This window comes from Rhipicephalus microplus, chromosome X (genome assembly GCF_043290135.1).
Source record: "Rhipicephalus microplus isolate Deutch F79 chromosome X, USDA_Rmic, whole genome shotgun sequence".
Taxonomy (NCBI): domain Eukaryota; kingdom Metazoa; phylum Arthropoda; class Arachnida; order Ixodida; family Ixodidae; genus Rhipicephalus; species Rhipicephalus microplus.
In genome coordinates this window covers 58,757,141-58,781,544 of record NC_134710.1, presented here as the reverse complement: position 1 = coordinate 58,781,544, position 24,404 = coordinate 58,757,141, and the positions used below count along the sequence as shown (strand labels likewise).

The 24,404-nt window shown below is 43.6% G+C and overlaps 1 protein-coding gene across 1 annotated transcript in view; it reads right to left on the bottom strand.

The window, feature by feature from the left end:
• Positions 1 to 23,977, bottom strand: part of LOC119176074 (23 kDa integral membrane protein) — a 49,948-nt gene extending 25,971 nt beyond the window's left edge. The window contains exons 1-5 of the mRNA XM_037427193.2: positions 23,581 to 23,977; positions 18,676 to 18,861; positions 16,135 to 16,209; positions 11,779 to 11,874; positions 467 to 574 (exon numbers count right to left, since the gene is read on the bottom strand). Coding sequence (XP_037283090.1) covers positions 467 to 574; positions 11,779 to 11,874; positions 16,135 to 16,209; positions 18,676 to 18,861; positions 23,581 to 23,646 — 531 coding nt within the window. The 5' untranslated portion in view covers positions 23,647 to 23,977. The remainder of the gene's footprint in view (positions 1 to 466; positions 575 to 11,778; positions 11,875 to 16,134; positions 16,210 to 18,675; positions 18,862 to 23,580) is intronic.
• Positions 23,978 to 24,404: the final 427 nt, after the last annotated feature.

The following is a 24,404-nucleotide window of genomic DNA, read 5'->3' as shown; positions in this document are numbered from 1 at the left end:
CTTTAACATCTCTATAAAGCTTGAACAATGCTCTTTCACAATCCGACTATCAGAGGAACCTAAGTTGTAAAAAAAACCACAGGTGAGAGTTCATCAGATTTTTTTTTTAATTTGTCCAAAAACACAGAGCCCTATTTATACTCAAGTCTTGCTCCATCTGGCACCATTCTAACACACCACTTACTCTCCCTATTGTGTGCCGAAAATCCAACTTCCTACGATGGGAAACTAAATTCTTGGGGCATTTCGCACAGCGTGATGTTCCCCGTATCAAGTGTTCTCACTGCTCTTCTTCAATTTAGCTGCAGATTTACCTATGCATTTGACATTAAAGCATTGTCATGCTCGAAAATAGTTGAATATAAAGGATAATTTGATTTGCACCGAGTAAGATCGGCAGGTTTGACAGTACACACCTCGGCATTTAACAATTGGCCTACTGTTGGCATCAAAACATTTACTGTACCTTTGTGTAGGCCTTCTCTGGTGTGCAGTTATCTGGCTTATCTTGGCAGCAGGATGATGGAATCTTGCCTCCATAGTCAGCAGTGCTGTTGGCTCCACAGCAATGCAGCTGTAAAAACAGAGTGATACATTTTAAAATATTTATAGCAGACAGAACATTTTGGACCTGTACAGCGGAGGAAATACTAATTGATGATTAGTGCTAGTACTAGTAGTATAAAAAGGGGCCATGTAATCATTAGATAACCTCAATTTCTCAGCCATTGCCTTACAAACCAATCTGCAAAAATTTTTTTAATCAATGAAGAATGTAGAGTTACATGGGTTTTGTCGTGCACTTAGAGCACTTCCTCCTTTCTCTCGTACTGATGAGCACACATGAAGTTACGCGAGGAGGAATGGAAAAGTTAAATCAGCGTTTGCTCTATTGCTCTCTCCTATTGTGACTGCTGTGGGTGAGTGAGGCTCACTGCGTAATGTCTGCAGACAATGGAGCTAGGTGCCAGCATGTGGCGGCACAGTGCCAAGAAGCGCACCTCATTCTAATGCCGCTCTTGATTTATGCTGGATTTTAACCAATGTAAACATACTATCTGCTGTTCAACACCAAACAGACAGCACAATCGGCTCCACAGATAGCACAGGCCTCTATATGAAGAGAACGTGCTTGAGAAAAGGGTAACTTTGGCTCCTCATCCAAAATCACTCAGCTGCACATTGCAGCAAGATTTGGCCGACATTTTCATAGCAGCACCTACTGCCTGCAGGATGTGTTTTCTCACCAAGCCCAAGGGGTGGTTCATGACCCCTTCAACGATTCAAAGACTACAATAGCTATAGAGAGCCAAGACAATAAGAATGCATGCTAAGAAGGACAAATAATAAAATTTAGAGTAATGCATTAAAAATATTTCAGAGACAAACATAACAGACTTGTGCAACAGGCACCTTTAACAAAAAACAATAACAGCACTCAAACCCCTTTGATCTCTAGCCTGCAGATCCCAATGCCTGCAATCCATATCAACACCATCTTACCACAACAGATGAATAATCTTGAGGCAATCTGTATTACATTTGTTTGGACGCATGTTCGGCAATGCTAGGTATGAATTGAAACAACTGATTACCAACAGAGAAAGTAACAATAGGTCTGAAGATTAACATGCAAGAAATAAAAACAGATGTGTGCATAATGAATTATTTTTAGACTATATATTGCTCACTAATTCAATTCGACAAGAATCTTGTTAAATGTAACCAGCAAGAACTGGGAGAATATGTTCCACTAACAGAGTTTCTTATACCGAGCAGAATTCATAGGGGTACAGTAGTCAAATACACAACAAAATTACAGATGGCCCATGTAGCTATTGTGCTTAGCCAGTTTTGGTCCACAGCAACTTTAATATACATTTTTCTTGTAATAAGCTATATGTAACCAAGACCTTACTCACAAACAAGCTTTTAGTAGAGTATTATCAGATGCAGCTTTTTATGGAAGTGCATTCAGTGTATATAACACACACACACACACACACACACACACACACACACACACACACACACACACACACACACACACACACACACACACACACACACACACACACACACACACACACACACACACACACACACACACACACACACACACACACACACACACACACACACACACACACACACACACACACACACACACACACACACACACACACACACACACACACACAAACAAAAACAGCAAGTAACAAGGTTTTTTTTTTGCTTTACAACATTGATGGTCAGCTATTCTATATACCTTTTCTTGCATTATCGCTATGTTCCCGGCACTTGCAAGTCACAAACGGCATGTGCATTATCAGCAAAACATAGCATTCTTGACAGGAAAGTGGGAAGCGCAGAGTTTTCCGAAAAGCAATCGCAAGCAAGCCTGACGATTGTTGTGGGATAAAAATAAGCCTTTTCTTTTTCACTCTGCCTTTTCATAGAGTGTAACACACCTGACGCCATGGAACAAGTTTTAGTCCCTGACAGGGAGAACAGCTCCAAAAGAAGTCTTCCAAGCCTGTAAGTGAAGCCTTCAAAACCTTCTACTTCCAGTGTTCTTGGCAACCGTAATCCAAAGCTGGCTATGAAAAAGCGTCCCAGTCAAGGCCGTGAGCTTTGACATACGGCAGGAGTAGTTCGCGATTGCACCCAAGCGATCTGCCACCGCCGCCTTTGCCGCCGTGTTGAATTTGCAGCTGGCTGTTTACATCATGCGGTTAGAGAACTAAAGCAGACGGTGTAGCCAAAGCCAAAAACGATCACACCGATTTTTTTTTCCTGTCTGTCTCGCGGCATGCTTCTATTAAAAAAAAAAAAAAGCGGGGACCATTCTGCTGAGTTTTGCCACATTTACTCTTTTTGAGGGGTGCCAAGAGTGCACGGGCCTTTCTCCCACAAACAAGCCGCGTTGTTTTGCTTGCGTGCACCGGTCAATCGCAAATTCTTATTATCTGGGGTGACTGGAAAAACCATTCATATAGTGCTGAATCCCAGCGTATTTTATATAATGTAGTCCATCCAAAACAACCTTAAAATTTGTATCATCGCAAAATTTGCATAAACCGTAATCGTATCATCGGGATTATACTGTATACTGAAAATGGGGGAGGACGCACTTGCTCGAGATTTTGCGACATTTATGATTTCTAGCCAGTTAGCGACAAGGTACGCTAATCAGGTAATAAAACTTTGCCCAAGACTAAAATTGGGTTGGGGTGCATGTCGCCCTATCATTCATTACATTTTCCCAATCATTGTTCATTAATTAAAACCACTGAAGTTAGAGAGAAATAAGGAGATATCTTTATACACCCTCATCTAATGTGTTAACTGCCATCACAGTATTATAAAGCTGCACGCCGAACTTTTATCCTGTATTTGAAATTCCGAAAAAGCAGATGACAGATGGCTATCTCTCATTCCCATGTTTCAACCTCTCCTAGAGCAATTTGTACCAATTACATAAAAAGGGGTCTAAAACATGCCGCCTCTCAAATTTTTCCCTAATGACTCTGCCTTTACTTGTTAGTCTTCATCACCATATTGTCACCATGCATATAAACATAATTGTGGAAGAAAAACACTATTTCAGAATGGCAATCCAGGTTTTAGTCATTTTAGAGATTGGCATTTATACATTTCTCAAAATTTTACACCGTATCCCTTGCACGGGAGCTGTTCTCCATGTTGCCACCTTGTAGACAGGTCTACTTCGGCGGAGCACATTTTCACTAGAAAAAGCAGCGAGCCATGGCAACGAAGTGCTCTTGAGCACGTCGACGCACTTGACACACCAGCACACTGCCAACATAAAATGATATAAAGTGGACAAAATGGTCACTTGAACAGGAGAGTTAAAACTAGCATAAGCGTGAACCTGCATATGAACATGTTCAGATGTTTGATAACATTGCAAGGAATGTGTAGCGACTTTAAAGGTGGATTAGGCGGGCAGCCGTATTAAACCTAATTCTAAGGTTAACGTGATCAGAGTTTATGCATGCACTCGGAGATGTGCACCAAAAAAGCATATCTGTGGGGGCTGCATTCTTTATGGTGAATCGCATTGTATTTCTCACATTTGTGTGGAAAGTTGTGAAAGCTTCGGTCCACCTCCATAGAACATGGATACGGTGCTCGGCTGCTGACCCAAAGGTAAAAAGTTCGATCCCGGCCGCAGCAGTCTCACTTCAATGCAGGCGAAATGGTAGAGGCTCATGTACTGTGCAATGTCGGTGCACGTTAAAAAACACCAGATCGTCGAAACTTCGGGAGCCCTCCACTACGGTGTCTCAATCGTCTCGTGGTTTTGAGATGTAACACCAGATATTTTTTTATCATTGTGAAAGCTTCATGACATCAAAATGACAATACCGAAGATTATAAGATGAAAAGTATGGCCCGCTGCTCACCGAGCTCGAGCCAAGCAGAGGTGGCAGAAGTGGACAGTCACAAGATGGACACATCGAGAATAGCTCCCCAGAAATAGCTTGTGTACGAGAGTAGCAAAAGCCCTTTTTTTCATATGGGTACATTAGCTGACATTTTTAGTTTGTACACAGTGTGTTTGTATTTTACCCCCACCAAAATAACATATTATAGAAGCTAGAGTAATAAAAGTAGATCCTATAATTTACTGATATCGCATGTATTAGAGTACACTCTAGATGTACTATCAACAGCAAAAGTTTGCGGGACGTTGGATCCATAACAAATGTGAATTTCTGCTATATAAGTGCTCAATGCTTGTAATCAAGCTGGTGACTGTATAGGTCGAAATGCAGAGAGCAGTATGGAACATTTATTTCGAAACTATATTGCCAGACAAAGCGGGAATTGAGCTTTATCAAATATTTCGCTTCCCGCTAACTTTTCCTATTGATAGTAGACACTTATATTTTATCAGGTATCATGAAACGGAAGATGTGTGTCACCATATAAATCTGATATAACTTGCAACACTATTGCATTGTGCCATCTGGCAGCACAAAGCACGTCTTAGCCTTTTTCACTGATTATATCACGGAACCACAAACCTCTAATGGCACACCCAAGTGTCGCCTATCGATCTGCCAAGGGGCCAGCAAGCACACAGTTATTTTGCATAGGCCCGACTGCAAAATGGTTTCATTGATATCACTATGGCCATTTACTGTATTTACATGATTATAGGTCAACCCATTATGGCTTGATCGAAATCCGAAGTAGGCGGGGGTCGACCTAGAACAGAAAACTAGATTCAGTAGTAAAATCTTTCTAAAAAACTGGGGGACTCTTAAGTTTCACCATTAAGAGTTGAACGCGATAGAAATATCCTGTCTGTAGTGCACACTTCAACCATTTAGTGTGTACTATTTAATGAATGATGTTCCTCGAATAGTTTAAGTTGTGGATTACTACAATGTAATAGATGAAGTTGAATGTGGCTTGAATCTGTGAAGCTTTTGCATATGGCTGCATACTGTGTAATGAGTAGCATGCTTTTAACGACAAGCAATAACGCGTGTGAAATCTATGGGGAATCTTTTAGAGCCCATAAACCACCCAGACGTCGAAATTAAATTGTGGTGAGGAAATTGTGCACGAGTGTACGACGAGCACAAAACTGAAAATTTTTTAAAACGGTGCAGTAATAGCGGAGCCAGACGTGTTTGATTATGAAAACCATGCATGACGATCACTCATTTCACTCTCTCCCGTGCTTCCCTCCTCTGGTATCCTCTCCTAAGCCGCTTTGCTCTCTCACGGAGCTCCCCTTCCAATCTCCCGTGGCATACGTCATCGCTGACACACTGCTTGAAACACTTGTCTACTTCCGGTTGTCGCGACTCCAGCCGTCGACTCCGTCAGTTGCGTTGCAGCTGCATGTTTGTTGGCGAACCGTGGCTGCCGTAATCGTACCGGTATGGAACCTGCGTTGCGCGCACGCCTCCAAAGGATTGCCAACGCGATGGACCCATACAAAGACATGCCGGCCGCAGTAACTGACTCATGAGCGGGTGCACGCACGCGGGCAACAGGACGAACAACAAGCAGTGCAGACAGCTGCTTGCAGACTGACCGGAAGTCGTAGGCTCGACCAATCAGCACATTTGGCTCTGTGCTTTAGAGATATGGCACGTCCCAAAAGGCCCCGAAAGGATGAGGAATTGTTTCACTGAAATCGTGGCGTGCCAGTGGCTCGTAGCGCTGCCATGTGTAGAATCAATCGCGCCGGCATTCTGCACACAATGCGCGTGTTTACTTGAAATTTGAAAAAATATCTGAGGTGGTTTATGGGCCCTTTAAAGGAAATACGTGCAGTAACCTGTTTGCCTTTAGTAATGAGTAGCCAGCTTTAAACCATGAAGTCATTATGATAACCCCATGTTCCGATTCCGGATGGCATTGCTCCCTGGTACCACGCAATATTATCGAGATATTAGTGGTTGTGATGTGAAGGCTGTACACAGGAGGCGTGTGCTTGTATAGTACGAAAGTTATTTTCACTGCATTTTCAAGCAGAGCAAGTTATTTTCCCTAATTCGAAGTTGACACGTAAATGTGTGGTAGAACATCAGCTTTCCAAGCAAACGGCCTGGATTCGATCCTCTCTCAGACCCAAATATTTATTTTATTTGCATCTTTCGATTTTTCAGTCACGCACGAAATAATTTTTCACTTGCAACCAATGGTGCCCACACAGACACCGGAATTTCTGCGAAATGCGCTCTTCAACACTATCGCTTTGAAATAAACCCTGCGTATTCCCACAAGGCTAGCTTTAAGAAAGGGGAAGAAGACACCCACCCATTTGTAGCACAAACCCACAAGGAATCTCCTACAGATTTCTCAGAAAGAAAAGCTTCTTAGTTGCCGAAAAATTCGTCATGGTCGAGGGTTCGAACCAGGAATCAACGCATTTCTGGGACGATCGCTCTACCGACTGAGCTAACCAGGAAGCCAGCAATTGACTGTGTGAGGGCGAATCTATTGAGAACTCAAAGCATAGGGACACAAGTACTACAAATAAGTTCTCCAGAAACCTGCAAGGTGGCAGAAGGGATAACAAAGGGGAAGATTTCCTTGTAGCACGACGCCATAAAGAAATCTGTACAGATTTCTCGGAAAGAAAAGCTTCTTAGTTGCCGAAAAATGCATCCTGGTCCGGTGTTTGAACCCAGGACACACGCCTTCCCAGGGGAGTTGTTCTAATTGAGCTAACCAGCAAGCTAGCAATTGACAGCATGAGGGTGAATTCATTGATAACTCCCTTCCGCCACCTTGCAGGTTTCCGCAGAACTCGTTTGCAATAAAGCGAGCTATCCTGCACAGCTTTCAACCACTGTCGTGAAGCCACCTTCGGACACTGGCATTCGATTGTTTCGTTCCGAAACAATGGAAATAAATTTTTTTCATAAAGTGTGCTCATGCTCTTGATTTTTTTAAAGATTTTTAATGGGGTTGACCCACATTCAAGTCTACTTACAATCGTGTAAATACGATATAATGAGTGTCATAACCAGCTGCCAGTATTTTGTGTATGCTTGAAGATTAAGAGGTTTCAATAGCACTATCACCACCCATAGGGTCAATGTACAAGAATGTCCGAAATTAGTAATCTGATTTCAAAACTCATTAGCATCTAACTTTTTGGACTTCCTTTTCACATTACAGGTTAGAAATTGCATTACTTCATCCTGCAAGCTTGAACCAGCGTTGTCGCGAGTATCTCTTTATAGCTGCAGAGGTTTCCCAAAAGTCAGCCTTGCCACAATACGTTGATGTTATGTGGTGAACCATCAAGGAACCTAAAGGTGACGTTTCAAAGCAACGAGATGATTATGAGAGACACTGTAGTGCAAGGCTCTGAATTGTAACCACCAGGGGTTCTTAAACATGCACCTAAGAGCAAGATCACAAGCTTCTGACAATCTGCTTTCACTGAAATGCCATCACTGCAATAGAGATTACATCCCGCAACCTTGAACAGCATGAGTGGAGCAATGCCACACCAAGAATGCATGAAGGAGTGATTGCAGCAGATGGAAAACGTGCCAGTATGGTTTAACCGCTGACAGCCATATTATGATAAGCATCTACAGCTAACTTCTTGGTAGTACAAGTAAGCTCGCACAATAAGCATTCTACATGCTTTCAATATGTGACAACCCAAACCTGCCACACGGTCGTTCACTGCCACCTCTTTGGGCAAAATCACTCCGGGCTCAACACAGACATGCTGCTTGCAGTAACGATAGTAGCTCATCATTGTTACACTTGTGTGTGGACAGAAACAATAGGCATGAAGAACAGTCACTCCAAATGCTTGCGTACAGTCCACCAGCGTCCCTTAAGTGACATTGATTGATATGTGTGGTTTAACATCCGAAAACCACTATTTGATTATGAGAGACGCCGTAGTGGAGGGCTCCAGATATTTCGACCACCTGGGATTCTTTAACGTGCACCCAAATCTGAGCACACGGGCCTACAACATTTGCGCCTCCATCGGAAATGCAGCCACCGCAGCCGGGATTCGATCCCGCGACCTGTGGGTCAGCAGCCGAGGAGTACCTTAGCCACTAGACCACCGCGTCGGGGCTCCCTTAAGTGACAGTACGATCTTAGTGGGAGACGTGCTGCATACAAACAACTAGGAACAATCGGCTCCATGCAGCAGCGAATGGGGCATTCCAATGATGCTGAGGAGAGTTTACAGCAAAAGCTGTATATGGCTAGGAGAAATTAAGATCCCTTTGGCAGCGGTGTCACGAGCGGTCTCCATTAGCTGTGTTATCAATTACAACGTTAGCTGCATCATGCCTAAGCATGATGCAGCTCTTGGCTGTGTTGTGAGTGGCGTCGTCCATCCCATCGCAGCCGTGGCGCCGAGTGTGCGCGCATAAGTTTTTCCCGAAACCTTCCACATCGGTATGCCACGGACAACTGTAGAAAAATGTGGAAAGTGGAAACATGAGAGAGCCCGTATTTGCCAGGCTGATGGCGCAGTCCGGGCACAAAAACAGGCCCAAGAGGCCAAGTTCCAGCCGCAACGGCGTACCAATGATCCAGCAGCCTTCCAAGCCACGCTAAATCGCTAACAGGAATACAAGCGCCAATGGTGGACGGATCCTCTAAACCACGCCGCCAAGTTAACCCGTGAAGTCAAATGCTTGCAACGTCGTTGCTGCGTCAATGTGATGAGTGCAGGAGAGAGTTTCTCCAGCAGCATATTGGCTTTGGCTGCAACATTTGTGACAGCCTGTGGTTCGATAACTACTATGATTAACGCATTCGACTGCTCATTACACTCACCCATTACTGCAATCATGAGGGGCATAATGTGCTGCATGCGAAATAAATGCTGTGGTAAACCCAAGCCAAAGGATGTGTCTAACCTCATTAATAAGCACGAACAAGTAACCAATAATTGTGAAGGGCTTCAGTGTCACGTTGGGTTGAACCCACTGCTAAATACCAGGGCCGCACTTTTCAGCTTTTGTTGGTTAACCATTTGTAAGGAGTGCTTGGGCGGCGATTTTTGTATGGTAAAACATCATTGTACAGTAGCACACAGTAGGCACGACGAACACGCCCTGCAAACGCACGCGTACAGTCCAGCTAGCATCCCCTAAGTGACAGTAGTACGAGCTTAGTAGGCGACGTGCTGCATAAAACGAACTAGAACCAATCAGCTCCGTGCCGCAGAAAATGTGGCATTTTAATGACGCTGTGGAGAGTTTTGTACAGTAGCACACCATACACATGCACAAGCATCAAGTAGGAGTCCCCTCCTCCACAGAGCCTTTGTGTTCCGTGTTCTATTGAAACACTCCTAAGCAATGTAAACATGAACCACAGCCCGATCATGCAAGAAACTAACTTTTTCTTCATTTTCCTGATGTAGGTAACACTAGTCCCAAGCCACAAATTTGCAATTGGCAATTAGCACGTAGCCAAAAACAGGGGTTTCCCGCAAGTACCGAATGTAGTCACGAGCGCCTGTGCAAGCACAAAAATGCCTGATGAGTGTACAAACATATCTTCAATCATATCTTACTTGGCTTTGCTAAGTAAAAAAAAAAAAAACACAAATGTGTTTTAGACTGCCCCCTTTTCAGACTTTTTGCAATCCTGAAAATTTCAAAATCTGAACTTGACTGTATAACAAAAGGACTTCGGCGTCAATGGCCAACTAAGTTAACCCTGCTTATGACGAAGCTTCATACAACGAATTCCTTGATGTAACAAAGTTTTTCTATTCCTGTCGTTGCTCTATAGAAGCACAGGTATTTGCGACTTCCATGTAACAAAGTAGCAGTGGGAGACAGCCTTGATATAACGAATTCTCCCCATGGACAATCCAGGAATTTCGCCCTGGATTTCGTCATTTTGGTACGAGCATGCACCTATAGCGGGTGTCCTGTGGCCGACAAACCACGAAACGGCAGCGGTGTGCGCGGCACAGAATGCGAGAGCGAGCGCTCATTATTGCGTGCGGGTGAGCGCGAGGCGGGCCTGTGCCCCATGAGCCGGCGTTGGTGCCACCGCGGGCACATGCGTGGATGTACCCTCTCTCTCCAAATCAAAAACAAAGAAAAAAACTACTTTTGCGTTGGCAGGGCCACACTTTTAGTTAGTGTCACATATGTGGAGCTGCACTGGATAAGGAGAGTGCTTCACCGAATAGTTTTCCATGGTATCTGTGTCGTTCGCTCTTCGGTTTCAACGTCGTGCACGTGTGCATGGTGTGACCCCCTGCGCACACATGGTGTGGCCCCCGACAACATCCAGCTTTTTTTTTTTTCTTTTTTGAATGCAGAAAACCATGTCGTCACCACCGAGCACCGAGGGGATGTCAGATTAGGCGCTCATGGAAACTCTCAGAGGCCATGGTGACGACGAGTATTCGGAGGTTGACTCGTCCCGTGCTACCGTCTTGTGCCGCGCCGCGAGTTCGCAGGCTCATAGCTTTGGTGATTAGTCGATTAGTTCCGACAACAAGAGGACGGCACGTTGAATGAAATGCAATGAACGCGATAGCAACAAATTATAATGTTATAAGTAAGGCTGGCAGCCAACTTTTTTGGATTCTCTATCGCGAAAATCCTACAATACGCTGATGTGAGCGAATACGGCTGCTCCAGGGAGAAGAGATTTTTTCACAGTCCCTTTGCATTGAAAGTGCACAGCCGATACTTGCAGAGATTGCGCGTGCACCAGCGATCGCGACCGCCTTTAAAATCCAAGTTCATTGTTGCTACTCATACGACCCTTGCCTCTACCCCTCCACACATTTTTTCATGTTCATTCAAGACTGTTGGTTTCCTTTGTTTGAAAATTCGATGGCGGTTCTAACACGGCGGGGATGTTACCTTCCAGGCGATAGAGATTGGCGGGCCGGTTCATTTGATCCGAGCTTCAGCAGCACTCGTGCGCTTTTACCCACTTGAGAAAGTTACGATGCGTGGGGGCATCTTATCAATTTAGACTCGTTACAGAACACGGCGGCGACAGCAGAAACCCGCTGACAATTGCTATCGCAATAATAACGCAGTTTTTTACTGCTGAATAAGTGTTTTAGGTTAGCTCTGCCTTCAGTCCCCTTTATGTTTTATTTGTGCGCTTATTTTCTGAATTTTTGTACTGACACTCCATAGAACGAAATCCTCTTTGTAACTAATTTTTCGGGAATTCATAGATTTCGTCATATCCAGGTTTAACTGTAAGTGTATGGACAAAGTATAAACTAAGAAACGCCAAGCAACTCAGCCTTACACTGCTTTGGATGTCATCCCACAGGCGCTGCACATCAGTGTCATTGTTGTAGCGGTCGATAGACTTTGTGGCTTCCGACCTGATGGCACCTTCAATCTGAAATTAAAGAAGTTATTTATGTATTGCTCAAGAATAGTAGCAAGCAGAAAACATTACAAAAAGATCGGGACAAATTGCACAAGGAGTAACAGTACATATCCACACTTCTTTTGGACATATGCCAAGCAGACTACTAAATATTGCAAGGAGGGCACAACCCAAATAGGTTGCGTTATGCAAGCGGCTCAGTTGAGATGACACACTAACAGCTTATTTTACTTAAAAGGAGCACTAAGAAAAAATTTGCATCAGCTTTCTTTTTCTGATGCAATAAGTAGCCAATGACCCACTTATAGGTGAAAACTGTTTGCTTGAGTAAACCGTGGATAACTATTTGGAGAGGTTTTTGTAACAACCAGTCAATCCTAGCTTCAGGGAGTGCCAAGAGTGGCAAGGCCGGATTTTCGTTCTTATGAATGCTGCTGGCCCAGTAACCCCACATAACGACATTCACGTAAAACCGCACTTGTTGGATGAGACGAGGTAGCATGGGCCATAAGCATTTTTGCTTAACAGTGTGCACGTGGGTTCACAGTTAAAGGGAACACTTTCATGTGCATCATGTCCAGATTTTGCTCTCTGGCAAAAACGTAGTGGCTTATATTTGCATAAGACCACCGCTGGGTGACTGTTCTTACTCCTTTTGATAGACTAGTGTCATTGACGAACAATGTCTCTTCGTCTACTTGCAGTTATGAGGCCCGCAAAATGACAGGTGCTCATTAGAGTGTTCCCTTTAACAGTGAATGGTACTGTACATTCTAGAGGTCACTATGTTAGAACCACAATATGACAAAGCAAACTGCAGTGGGGGGGGGGGGGGGGGGTGCTTTGGATTACGTCTAACCATATGGCGCTCTTCAACATGCCTCTATACTCTATCTCACCACTGCCGTTCAGCATTGCCAAGGCTACAGAGTGTAAACAAAGTACACGCTTGTGCAGCAAAACCTAGCTACAGATTCAATAACATTACAATTGGGAGGGAGGAGACATTTGCAGTTGTTTGGGATGTGTTACATGACATCAATGGATGATAATTTTGTTCTCCACATTTATGTTGTGTGCCTTTAATTGCTGCATCAGTAATCGCCGTTAATTGCAGTTAGAAATCGGCATTGCAGCGCACATGCAGACACGCTTGCTATTCAGCCACTGCAGTGGTAGCACCAAACTAACGGTGAAATGAGTCATCAATCTGCGCCATCTCACTCTTAGAGGACAAAGTATAAGCTACAGTCGCGCTCAATATGCCTTGCACCGTGCTCTCTGGGCTCAAAACGGTGCCAACACTGCAAATCGCCCCCTACATGGCAAAAACTTGTAGATTAGGCTATCTCAGCAGTACTTTCTGAACCAAATTAAGGTTTGTCTGTGTCATTGTTCAGGCTTGGGATGAATTTAACCACACGGCAGCGTGTTGCAAGTCATATCGAGTGCAACTGCACATTTGGTCACTCACAAGATATGCTGTTCGTTTTGCCATGTCTGCTAAGCCTAATGCGCCGAGAATTCAGTAATGGTTCTTGAAAGAAGTGCAATATTGTCACGAATACGTTGTTGTCAAAGCATCAGCATATTAAACTAAAGCAGATACAAGCATCAATTTGTAACTTGCGGGTCACACAGCGCACGATACCTTCAGAAATTCAAACAAAGGAGACCAGCAGCTATGAACGTAGCCTTTTTTTTTTTTTTTCCCAGGGATGGCGTCTATTCTCATTACAGCCTTCAGCCTTCCAGTGCTGAAGGGAACTTCTGAGATAGAGTACAAATCTAAGCACACTGGTGTCCTACCTTTTGTGTAACCGCGTCAATTAGGCATTTATGATGATGATATGCGAGCTTTTATGGCGCAAGGACCATGCTTGGCCAAAGAGCGCCATGAACAATGATGCTCGGAAAGCAATGGTCTGCGATTGAAGTGATATGAACAAGATATGAACGATGACACTGTTGCGCGGCTGTAATGGGACCTAAAACTTCGTGCCAGGAGGTGGGTTAAAACTGAAAAGTATTATATCATGGGTGTGACGTGAAACGCATGGAGCTGAAATGAACGACAGTGTTGGTGGTGAGGGCAGCTGCAGCCACATCTTTGTACAGAGGTCACGCTACGGATTAGCTCGGAATATGGCGTGCAACTATGTACATCTTTTAAAAAATTTTAACAGTGATTGCGGATTAAAAAGCACATCACTAACGATGAGCATGACAGGATGTAGTGGATGCTGCTGTCGATAAGACAATGAAAAGTGCTTTTTTCTTAGAGCATCTAAATTGCTACACTGGACGAGGATGTAGACAACTGTAAGTTGATCTCCACATCTCTCACGGATGAGTTGGTCACCACCAGACGAAAGGTATGAATGTGCAGTGCATGTGTGTCCTATCTGTAGCCTTGTAATTGTCACTTGTGTGTACTGTGATCTGAATACTGCCGGCCAATTTTCAAGTCTGATTACATGTAATTTCTTTTGCGTTTGCCTATCCCATAGGTGCCGCCAGCATGGCCTGAGCTCCCGTCGAAGGGCTTCAGATCAAATGCATGGACAGCTATTGATGTATTGGCGGCGGCGTTGTCTTGAACGGATGCAGCTAGCTGATTCGCCAACATGTTTCCAGCTATCTCACGGTGCCCTGGCACCCAACACACTACAACATGTCATTCAAGAGTGCAGATATTGCATAATGGAGAGTAAAGCAACACAAAGGCAGGATTTTTATGTTTCCTCAGAGTTTTTAAAGCTGTTACTACACTCAGAGAATCTGTATATTACCGCATGTCGTAGTTCCTTGTTATGCTTGACGGCCACATATATCGCATGAGTTTCTGCGAAGATGCTTGTTTGGGAGTGCAGAATACCGGAATTATGAAAGGATGGGCCAACAGCTGCATAGGACACACCAGTGTGAGACTGAAGCATCTGTGAAAAATTCTGGGCAAGTGTACTTGTGTTAGAGTTTGAGGAAGTGCGTACAGATATGTGCAGTAGGTGTGTGTTTAACGACTTCCGTGAAAGATAGATCACAGTCTATAACCTGCCACTGCCACGATGGCAGATATACTGTGGGAGCCATCAGACGGTTTTCTAGTAGTGTCACGCCTGCTTCCTCAGCTAGGCTCTTCACACAAAGTAAGTAGGGCTGTCGCAGCGAAGGACAAGGCAGAATTGAACGAATCATTAATTTTGGAATAAGTGGCATGTACCTCGTCTGAGTTAACCTTGAGATAGTACACAAAGGACATGCAACATCTCTGCAGGTGGCGCAACCATTCATTTGATTTTACGTACAGGCTTTCTACAGGGCTAGTTGAAAAAGAACTCGTAGAAAGGCGAATGCCTAGACGTGGACAGGGTCAAGCATCTTTAAAGGTGATGGTGTGACAGACTGATAGGTTATAGCACCGTAATCCAGGCGCGTGTGTACAAGGCTTTTAATAGATTCATCAGACATTTCCTGTAATTAAATGAGGCATTTGGCTGCCATGTCATTCTCACCAAGTTTTTCTGGCCTTCTATATGTTCCTTAGTCATTCTTGTACACTGCATTTTCGCACTTTTTTCACAGTCCTGCTGTAACCCAATAGGGCTGCAGTGCATACCAGTGGTGGATCCAGAGGGGAGGGGGGGCAGCAGGAACAATCACCCCCTTCCCCTCCCAAAGTGTCTGCAAGTTATGGTTGCCGCGGAGTCGTTTTCTAACGTTCAAGCCGGGCGGGACTTTGAAGTGGACCAAAAAACTGTGCATCGCTAGAAAAGCTGCAGCGTGGGACGACGAACCGGGAACTTTGTGTGCTTTTTTAAAAAGTGCGGCATATCCAATGACCTTGATGGCACCGAGGATTGCGCACTGTTTGAAAACAGCCACAAAAAATTCAGCGACGACGACTCTTAATGAGCGTGGCATTGGCAAGTGCGGTATCTTCATAATGCAAGTAACTAGAAGCAGCGTGAAAAAAAAAACGGCGACAACCGATGATGAACCAACGGCTTTGTTTCACCTTCATGTTCACTGAAAGTTTTCTTTTTGAACACTCTTTCGTTCGGCTGACAGTCAAGGTAGGTGTTTTTTTCCCCGAGCTTCGGACTTTTGGTGTCGGCCTAGATTCGAGTAAATATGGGAGTAAAAAGTGACCTAAATCCAGGAGTACTATACATATTGCTCAAAAGTGAGTCCGTACAGGAATAAAATGAACAATATAGCCAGTAAAGACTATCAACATAAAAATTGCTAGACATACTATTACTGTACCTTTGATCGGTAGGCATATGCAGCAATGGCAGCTCCCAGTTCACAGATCAAAATAATGGTCAGCAGCACACTGAACTGAAAGTCGGAATAATATATATTATGCAAATGGTACAAGCAAGAGTAGTTGTTCAATATTAGTACATATGCATGTAAAAAAACTGCATGGAATACAAAACAACATTCTGCTGCACCATTGCCTACAGTAGACAAGTCGAGCTTGCGCACACAATTTGTGCTGCTCCTATAAATGACTAGTTGTATTCATAAATGTTGAAACAAGTACTTGCACAGCACCATAGACAGGCTGCGCCCAATTCAGTTTACACAGTTTTTTTTGGCTTTAACAGATGACGCAGCAAAAATAAATGCATTCAAGGCACACACTATTTAGGTCACAAAACTATTCCAGTCAAGCAAATTGAATCTAAAATTATGTCCTCTGTGCAGAAGTGTACTGACAATGGCTGTGCTCGATAAAAAAAAAGGCAGAAGGACACCTGTCTGCCTTTGAACTTTTGGCAAACTCTGACATAATAATTGCAGTTCTCTTCTAAGTGGGGCAGCAAAGACAAAGAGCAGCATATCGTCTCCTTCAACAGGTTCAAACGACAACCGCGTCTGAATCATCATAACTGGAAGCCGATAGATGTGAATTAACACCAAAACGCACTTACAAAAAACAGTAAAACCTCATTATTCGAAGTTACTGGGACCGTGAGGAATCTTCTAATTAAGCAGGTTTTCAAATTAACAGAACATACAAAAAGCGAGAGGCAAGGAACTTGAAATTATTCAAATTAATCAGGGCAGGTCATTTGCTGGGCCGGTTAGTTTGTGGCACCAAGGGTTATGTTTTCCAGCAATACCTGGCACAATTCTGCTGCAAAAGAGGGGAAATTCCAAACCTAACCCCTGTCACCCCAAAAAAAAAAAAAAAAAAAACGTGATCAACTAAAATGCGTGCCTGCAAAAAATGAGACATCTTCCCTGCAATACAGTAATGACACGCGGGAAGCATGTCGCCTGCTTCTTGCTGCATCAGCACGTCATGATGCAACCATAGGCCGATTCTTTTTGGTAAAATAAAGGTTTTATAAAGGGACAGTGCGACCAAATTCGCCATGTATTTTGGCTGGGAAACATCACTATTGAAGCTTCCGGCATGAGTTTTCAAAGTAGGCATTGCAGGCAAAAACTCCACCAACAGTGCAAGTGCACATATTGATGGAGCAACCTGCACTCGAAGGTTCGCATACATTGCGGATTTCTCCAGACTGACCTTTATTTTTTTAATTCAAAAAAAAATTATTGAATCATGACGCGCTGATGTTGCAAAAAGCAAACAACATGCTGTCCGCACGTCATGCTGTCCGTAATTTTTTGACATCTTGTGTTTGATGTAACATTGCTCTATGTACAGACAAAGCGGTAATAATAGCTGGCTTTTATGTGCCAACACCACGATACGATTAGGCACGCCGTAGTAGAGGGCTCCGAAAATTGATCTGGTGCGCATGAACCTGTATTGACATAGCAGAGTTAATGGACTACTAGCACTTGACCTGACTGAAATGCACAGACCATGCCTGGAATAGAAACCACTACCTTCAAGTTAGCAGCCAAGCATTATGGCCACTACACCACCCTGTCAGACACACATACAAAGCAGTGTTCACTCTGAGATTGAAGTAAACCAGGAACATACATTAGCCCATAAAAACGACATCACTCAAAAAACAATTTATTGCCACAAGCTGGCTTCCGACCTAAAAAACTGGTCACATGGTTCTTGGTTATCAGCTGTATGTATGCACAAAAACAAAAAATAGCATGCAATCATAAGCTGCCACACTGAGATCTGAAAAAAATAGTATAAATGCTTGAAAGCAGGCAAGTACATTATTTAGCAGCAGCAAGAGTTGTCACAATATTCCGATTCTTTCGCTGCCCACACACACTTATAAACCATCACCCATTTAAACATTGTACTGGTCAATATGCACAAGTAAATTCAGAAAAGCTGCTGCACTCCATCCAGTTTTTGTAGATAACAAATCAAAGGGTATAATGTCCTGACACTGCCCACCGGGTGGCGAGATGTAATAGTGGAAAGCTCCAGGTTAATTTTCGATTACCTGGGTTCTTAAAGGGCTCCTATACTAATTCTTGCGCTTTGCCCCCACTGAAATACAACCACATTGGCCAGAAATCTAATCTACAGCCTCGTGTCCAGCAGCAGAATACAATAGCCAATTAACAACCACAGCAAGTGTATCTTAAACATTTGTAGAATAACATACGAAAGGAACTAGGGAATTGTATAATAATTACCTCCTCCCTGTGAACACTCTTGGGTTGTGTGAATAGGTAAATTCTACAAGTATTGTGGGAATAGAAAAAGCAATGCAACACTGTTTTGTGATAAGAGGTCGAAATGACCGCACTTATGTCTGCTGTGCTAAACAGTTTCATACACGCCTCCTTCCTAATGCGCAAGCAGTTTTACACCTCAAGAAGGCTACACAAATGCAGAGTACATACCGCCATGATCATGTGATAGTTCTCCCGGATGGCACCACAGCATCCCAGGAAGGCAAGCACGAAGATGAAGACCCCCAAGACCACAATGGCCACAGGAGCACCCAAGTAGCCCTCATAGAAAGGCTTTTGTGGGCTTAGCGCTGTAAGCACCACTGCGCCAACAGCTATCAAGGCGATCCCGCAGAGCTGCCAGAGCAAGAAGCATAAAAACATTGAACAAGCAGGCTGGATAAAAAAACAAGTAAAAATTCTTTCATATAAAGCTCATGTAAAAACTGCTATCCACCTGAAGTAACACATATATACAAAGCAGTTATTGAAACTAAAAGTGGTTGCCACTTTTTTTAAAGACATTTCCCTTTACCTTACAGGCTCCAGCAACACACCGGTGAAATTTAAATGTATACAAGTACAAAGGAACACTGATGAAGTTTATATGATCCATGCCAAAATTTGAGAGTGGAGGAGGAAGAACTACAAGAGAGGAGGCAGGAAGGTTAACCAGCCACATTCCATGTTGGCTACCGATCCCTGGGGGAATGGAAAAGTGGAGTGTAAAGAAGAGAGAGGGAGACAGAAGGGAAGGAGACAAAAATTTCGGGACAGCTGCAAACAACAGGCATCAAAGTTAGTGTACATCTCTAGTTTTAGTGGATTGCATTTTATATAATGTAATGTATAACCCACCTAGGACGTCACAACCAAAAATCAATACACACAATAAAATTTGACCAATAGTCAAGCTCTGATCCACTTTGTGGCTATTGCAAGTCTCATTGCACCACATTTGGCGACTCTGTATAGCAAGGATGCACCAGCTTCTAAAGCTGTTTTGAAAAGTGCAGGCAATTTCAATGCAGTCAAACAGATTGGCGTGACAGTCACTGATATGGTGCACCACAAGCAGTGCACGTGCTGCGGCACTGTTTTACAAACAGCAGTAGCTGAATGTGAATTGTGATATAGACAAGAATGTTTACCTCCGTCTTTTCATGGCATTAATATAAGCTTTGTGAACACCGCACATCTATAAAAGGTAGATTAAACCACTTCAAGCTTTATGCAAATCAAAAACAGCGACAGCTTTGAATAAAGTTGTCGGAAACTTTCAACAGCGAAGTGTTCTCTTGTTCAATCTAAAGCACAAGATGCACTAACTTTATTTTGCCTCCCACCCATAGCGCAAGCATCACATCGAATCTGATGTAGATAGAGTTTGGAACGCGAAATTGATAGACCTCAAATCATTGGATTTACTCTAATATTTATCAATGATTTACAATCCAGGCCTTGTAATGAAGCCATATGCATAATATGCTGAATGCTGATTTATTTTCCAACTTGATATAACTTTTGTTTTCGAGAATTAGGCTTTCCTAATGTACTATCGACATCAAATGAAACGCAAACAGCAGAGCGCATGGCACAAGCCTTATCAATGGCACAGTGCGCACCGTCTACCAGTCATTGACACAGTGAGGCCCGCACATCCAGTGTGGCAGCACTGCACGATCCCTCTACAGTGCAATATTTCTGCTTGTGTTCCAGGTATGGTATTTGAAAGGAATAGAATTTAAAAAAAAATACAGAGGTTAAAATACTGCAGTCGAAGGCGAGTACTGTAGCACGGTTTGTCATGACGGAGGCAATCATCACGGAATGCCTGGAAAATTGTATTTATAGTAGACAAAGGTCAGTAAAAAATGCTGGCAATTTCACGTTGTTTCACTTCGCGCCTGTAAAGCAAAACAATTTGCGCGCTTTCATCTGAGGAAACACTCTGCATTTCCAGTTAAAATGAAGCCTTTTCGGGTTGTTCTCTGAAAGAGGGGTGCAGGTGAAGCAGTGCAGGCGAACGAGATACGACAATCGTTTGAAAATTAACCCGCAAACCAATTATATTTCTCTTTTTGTTTCATCGTGCCAAGACACCGACTGCACTGGGACGCTGCAGTAAAATCAAGGAATTGCGAGTGATACGATCGAAAGCGCTCGGCACGCCCACGATTTCCACCATTGTCACCATACGAAAACTAGAGCAGAAACGGAGATAACACACTCTAGGTGGATCGCGCAGTGCTGCCAAACCGGATGTGCACGCTTATCAACGGTGATGGCTGGACGGCGAACACTATACTGTTTCTAATGCTTGAAACGCGCTTCGCTGTTCGGGTTTCGTTTGACGCGGATAGTACATATTCTTGCTGCGATTTCATCCCCACAATATCACTTACTTTTTCCCAAATGAACCTATATGGCTATGGGTCCACAAACTTGTTTGCATGCTTTGTGTTAGACATTCCCAAAAATAAATTGAATAAAATCCAGACAAGACAACTCGTGGAAAAACAGCAGAGGGCATGCCATAAGCACATGAGCACACACACAGCTTAAAAATGCCATTAACTGGAGAAATTATGCTATTGTTTTAGCACAAGATGCTTAAACAGGCTCTGCATACTGTGTGAATCAAAGCTAGAAAACACTCTGAAAGGCTATCAACAATTACAAACATTAACAGTTAATTGCTACATGCCAATGCTTTCCAAACTAACTTTTACTCAGGTGAGCAGAACTTCTTAAAAAAAAGTTGATTCAAAAACTTAATTGCATCTTTAGTTACTACTGAAGTGGCGTACAACATCGACACTACGGGAAAAGTGAAGTCTAGGCCTATTTTAATTTGCATGCAATTCTTCGCAGCACCGACAGGGACATTCATACACTGATCCTGGAACGAGCGCAAGATGTGATTGAGAGGCTTAGCCTCTCTCATCCCTCACCCTTTCCATGAATAAAAGTTGTCCCTCACTCGCTCTAGTCCAGAATGCAAAAACTGTTAACTAAAAGTGATACAGCTATTTATAAATTTCAATCGTTAATGGACTTAAAGTACTTAAAATGCACTGAGACAATTTCAGTGTGGTTTGTGACACTAGTGAATTTCATTTCAGCCTACAAACACAACACAGTCAACACACATAAGGTGACACTTTACATGTCACCACATATATGCAATAACTACTGCGAGATGAAAGCACATCTAGAACAGCCTTCCTTTGTAGTCAAACAATACTGAAAATAGGCAAGGTGAAAAAACTGGTAGCATACACTCAAAGTAGCCCAATGCTGAAGGTTAATTAGGCTACTACAATGCTATGAACCAACAAAAAACCAAATGTGACACTCAGAATATCATAGTTGAAACATTCAATTTAATCCACATTTTGACCATACTTGGGAAGTTAACTATCCTTTTCATAACTTTCAGAAGGTATGAGTGCAAACCAACTACCATTCGTAAAAAAAAAGAGAAATTGAGTTTAAGCATGTGTTTGAATAGAATAAGATCGCAAATATATAGTATATAGTTGCATGCAAACCCATGGCAGTAAACGCACGAAGTTCACTACACAGAGAATCACACATTATTTAAGTGGGTGTTGCGTAGCACGGAGGCTTCGCTAATCTTTAGCGTTTGCTAGGACTTCAACGAAGGGTGTTACGGAACGAATGTCAGTTCCACATTGGCTAGTTGGCGAACTTGGATTAAGTGACTTAGTGAGGATTCCAGTACACAAGAAATTAGCATCGAGACTACATGCGAGGTGGTGCGGTTGCAGCATAAAGCTAGACAGCGGGCTTAGATTGAGTAACTTAATAGCCAAGAGTTCGATGATGGAAGTTCATCTGGTCAAATATTGGATGAGATGGAACACTATCACTGACCGCGTCTTATGAAATGATCAGACGTTTCGGAACCACGTACTCAGGCTTGAACAAGGAACCCGTATGCGGTTCCGGAAAGTCAGATCATTTCATCAGACACTGAGTGGATTCTAGTACAGCAGAGGTTAGTACTGATACTACACACGCCAACCAACTAGCTTTGAGCCGGTACGGTTGCAGCGTAACGCCAGACTATTACGACCAGCCGCACCACTTCAAAGCTGCAGGGCACCGGCGTTGGTTACGAATGGTTGCACCACACACGTGATTCAGACGTGCGCAGTACAGAAAACACTAACCTTAAAAAATTGTATTAAACGGCGGCCAGCTGAAGTCTACATGATAATTTACGTGGGCATTGCAGGTATACTAGCGTTGGGAGCACGCTTACTGACTGCAGACTGAAATATAAAAACGCGAAACTAAACCACGACAGCCAAATAAAGAACAATTAATACGCGTTTAACGAGCACGCATGAATTCCACCACCTTCGAGATAAAGAGCGGTTTCAATTTAGTACTACTAAGCAAATCTGATCTGTGTAGCAAGCAAGGCAAGGCCGGCGCCCGGCGTTATTTCCACTTATTGCGACATTTCCCACATCATGCGACGGACGTACCGTAACGCCGGCACTAAAAACGCCCCTACAATGGCGCCTTTGAGTGCCCTTTCCGACAAAGCACCCGAAACTTAGGTTTCTACATTAACACGATAAACGGGTCGTTTGCATGTGCACAACAGCCGTGTGGAGTGGAAGCCATTTAACGAGGTTTTCGAACATGTCACTTTCCTTTTAGCGGAGCAGCCACCAATATTTACGCAAGGTTTGCGGGCTTCACGTTCGTAGAAGCATTAACGACTGCATGACACACTGCTTAAACAGGGGATTAGACGCAAAAAGCACGTAGTCTTGCGGAAACCGGATTGACCAAAACGTAAGGCCGTAGTGCGTACCAACTCGAAACCGACGAAAAGTCACTCATGATGCAACAAACCTAAGCACCTAGCGAAAATCACAAACACTCGAAAACAATTAATTGTACAAATGTCGCATATACGCGCTTTCTTGTCACCAGTCCGATGCATATTGATAAAAACCTGCTTTCCTATCCTATCCGTGCGACGCGCCCTGCCAGAGAATCAGTCCCAGAAAATAAGTAGAAATCAGTACTTACAACAAATATGGCATTAAAAGCAAACAGCAGATACTTCACAAATCCCATCTTTGACGAATTCACCATTGTGAAGAGAAGCGGTTAATCTATGCTGCAGAGAAAACAAAAAACAGGAGAACAAAGTTGCCACCCAACACGGTGTCTACTGCGGACGGAGCGTTAATGGCCTTCGCCTCCGCGCGCGCGTGCTCCTGTAGTGTTCATCCGCGCGGCGCAGCCGGCGCGCGCAGCTGCAGCGGGCGGAAAATGGGGCGCAATGATCGATAAACCATCACAAATAAATTACCTTCTCTGCTTTACCTATTGAACTGTGTAAAATATTCGTTGCCTTGTCTACGCGTAAATAAAAGTATATAAACTTTTTATTCTTGTGCTGAGATATACAAACCGCCACGATACTAAGAACTATTTCTTTAGACTTGCCGGGACGCTGGTCGCTCTCGCCAGTCCCACCTCACGAGGTGTGACGTAGTTTGTGCGCGAAAAGTTTTCAAGCCAGCGGGAGGTGAATCACGCCGGCGGACTTATCACTGTTCATTCACGTGGGTATGAAGCGTCAAACGGAGGCAGCAGCATTTCCGCGAGACGTCGGCCTCAAAGTGAAACTAGATTTTTAGACAAGGCAATCTTCGCGATGCCGTTGGCTAAGCACCTGTTCAATCTTTTCTTTGCGTCATAATAGAATAATTAATACTGGGGCTTTACGTTCCAAAACCACGGCGTAGTTATAAGGCACGCCTTGGTGGGGGGTGGGGTGGGGGGTGGGGGGGGTCTGAAAATTCCTACTGTCTGGTGCTCTTTAACGTGCAACTGAGATCGCACAG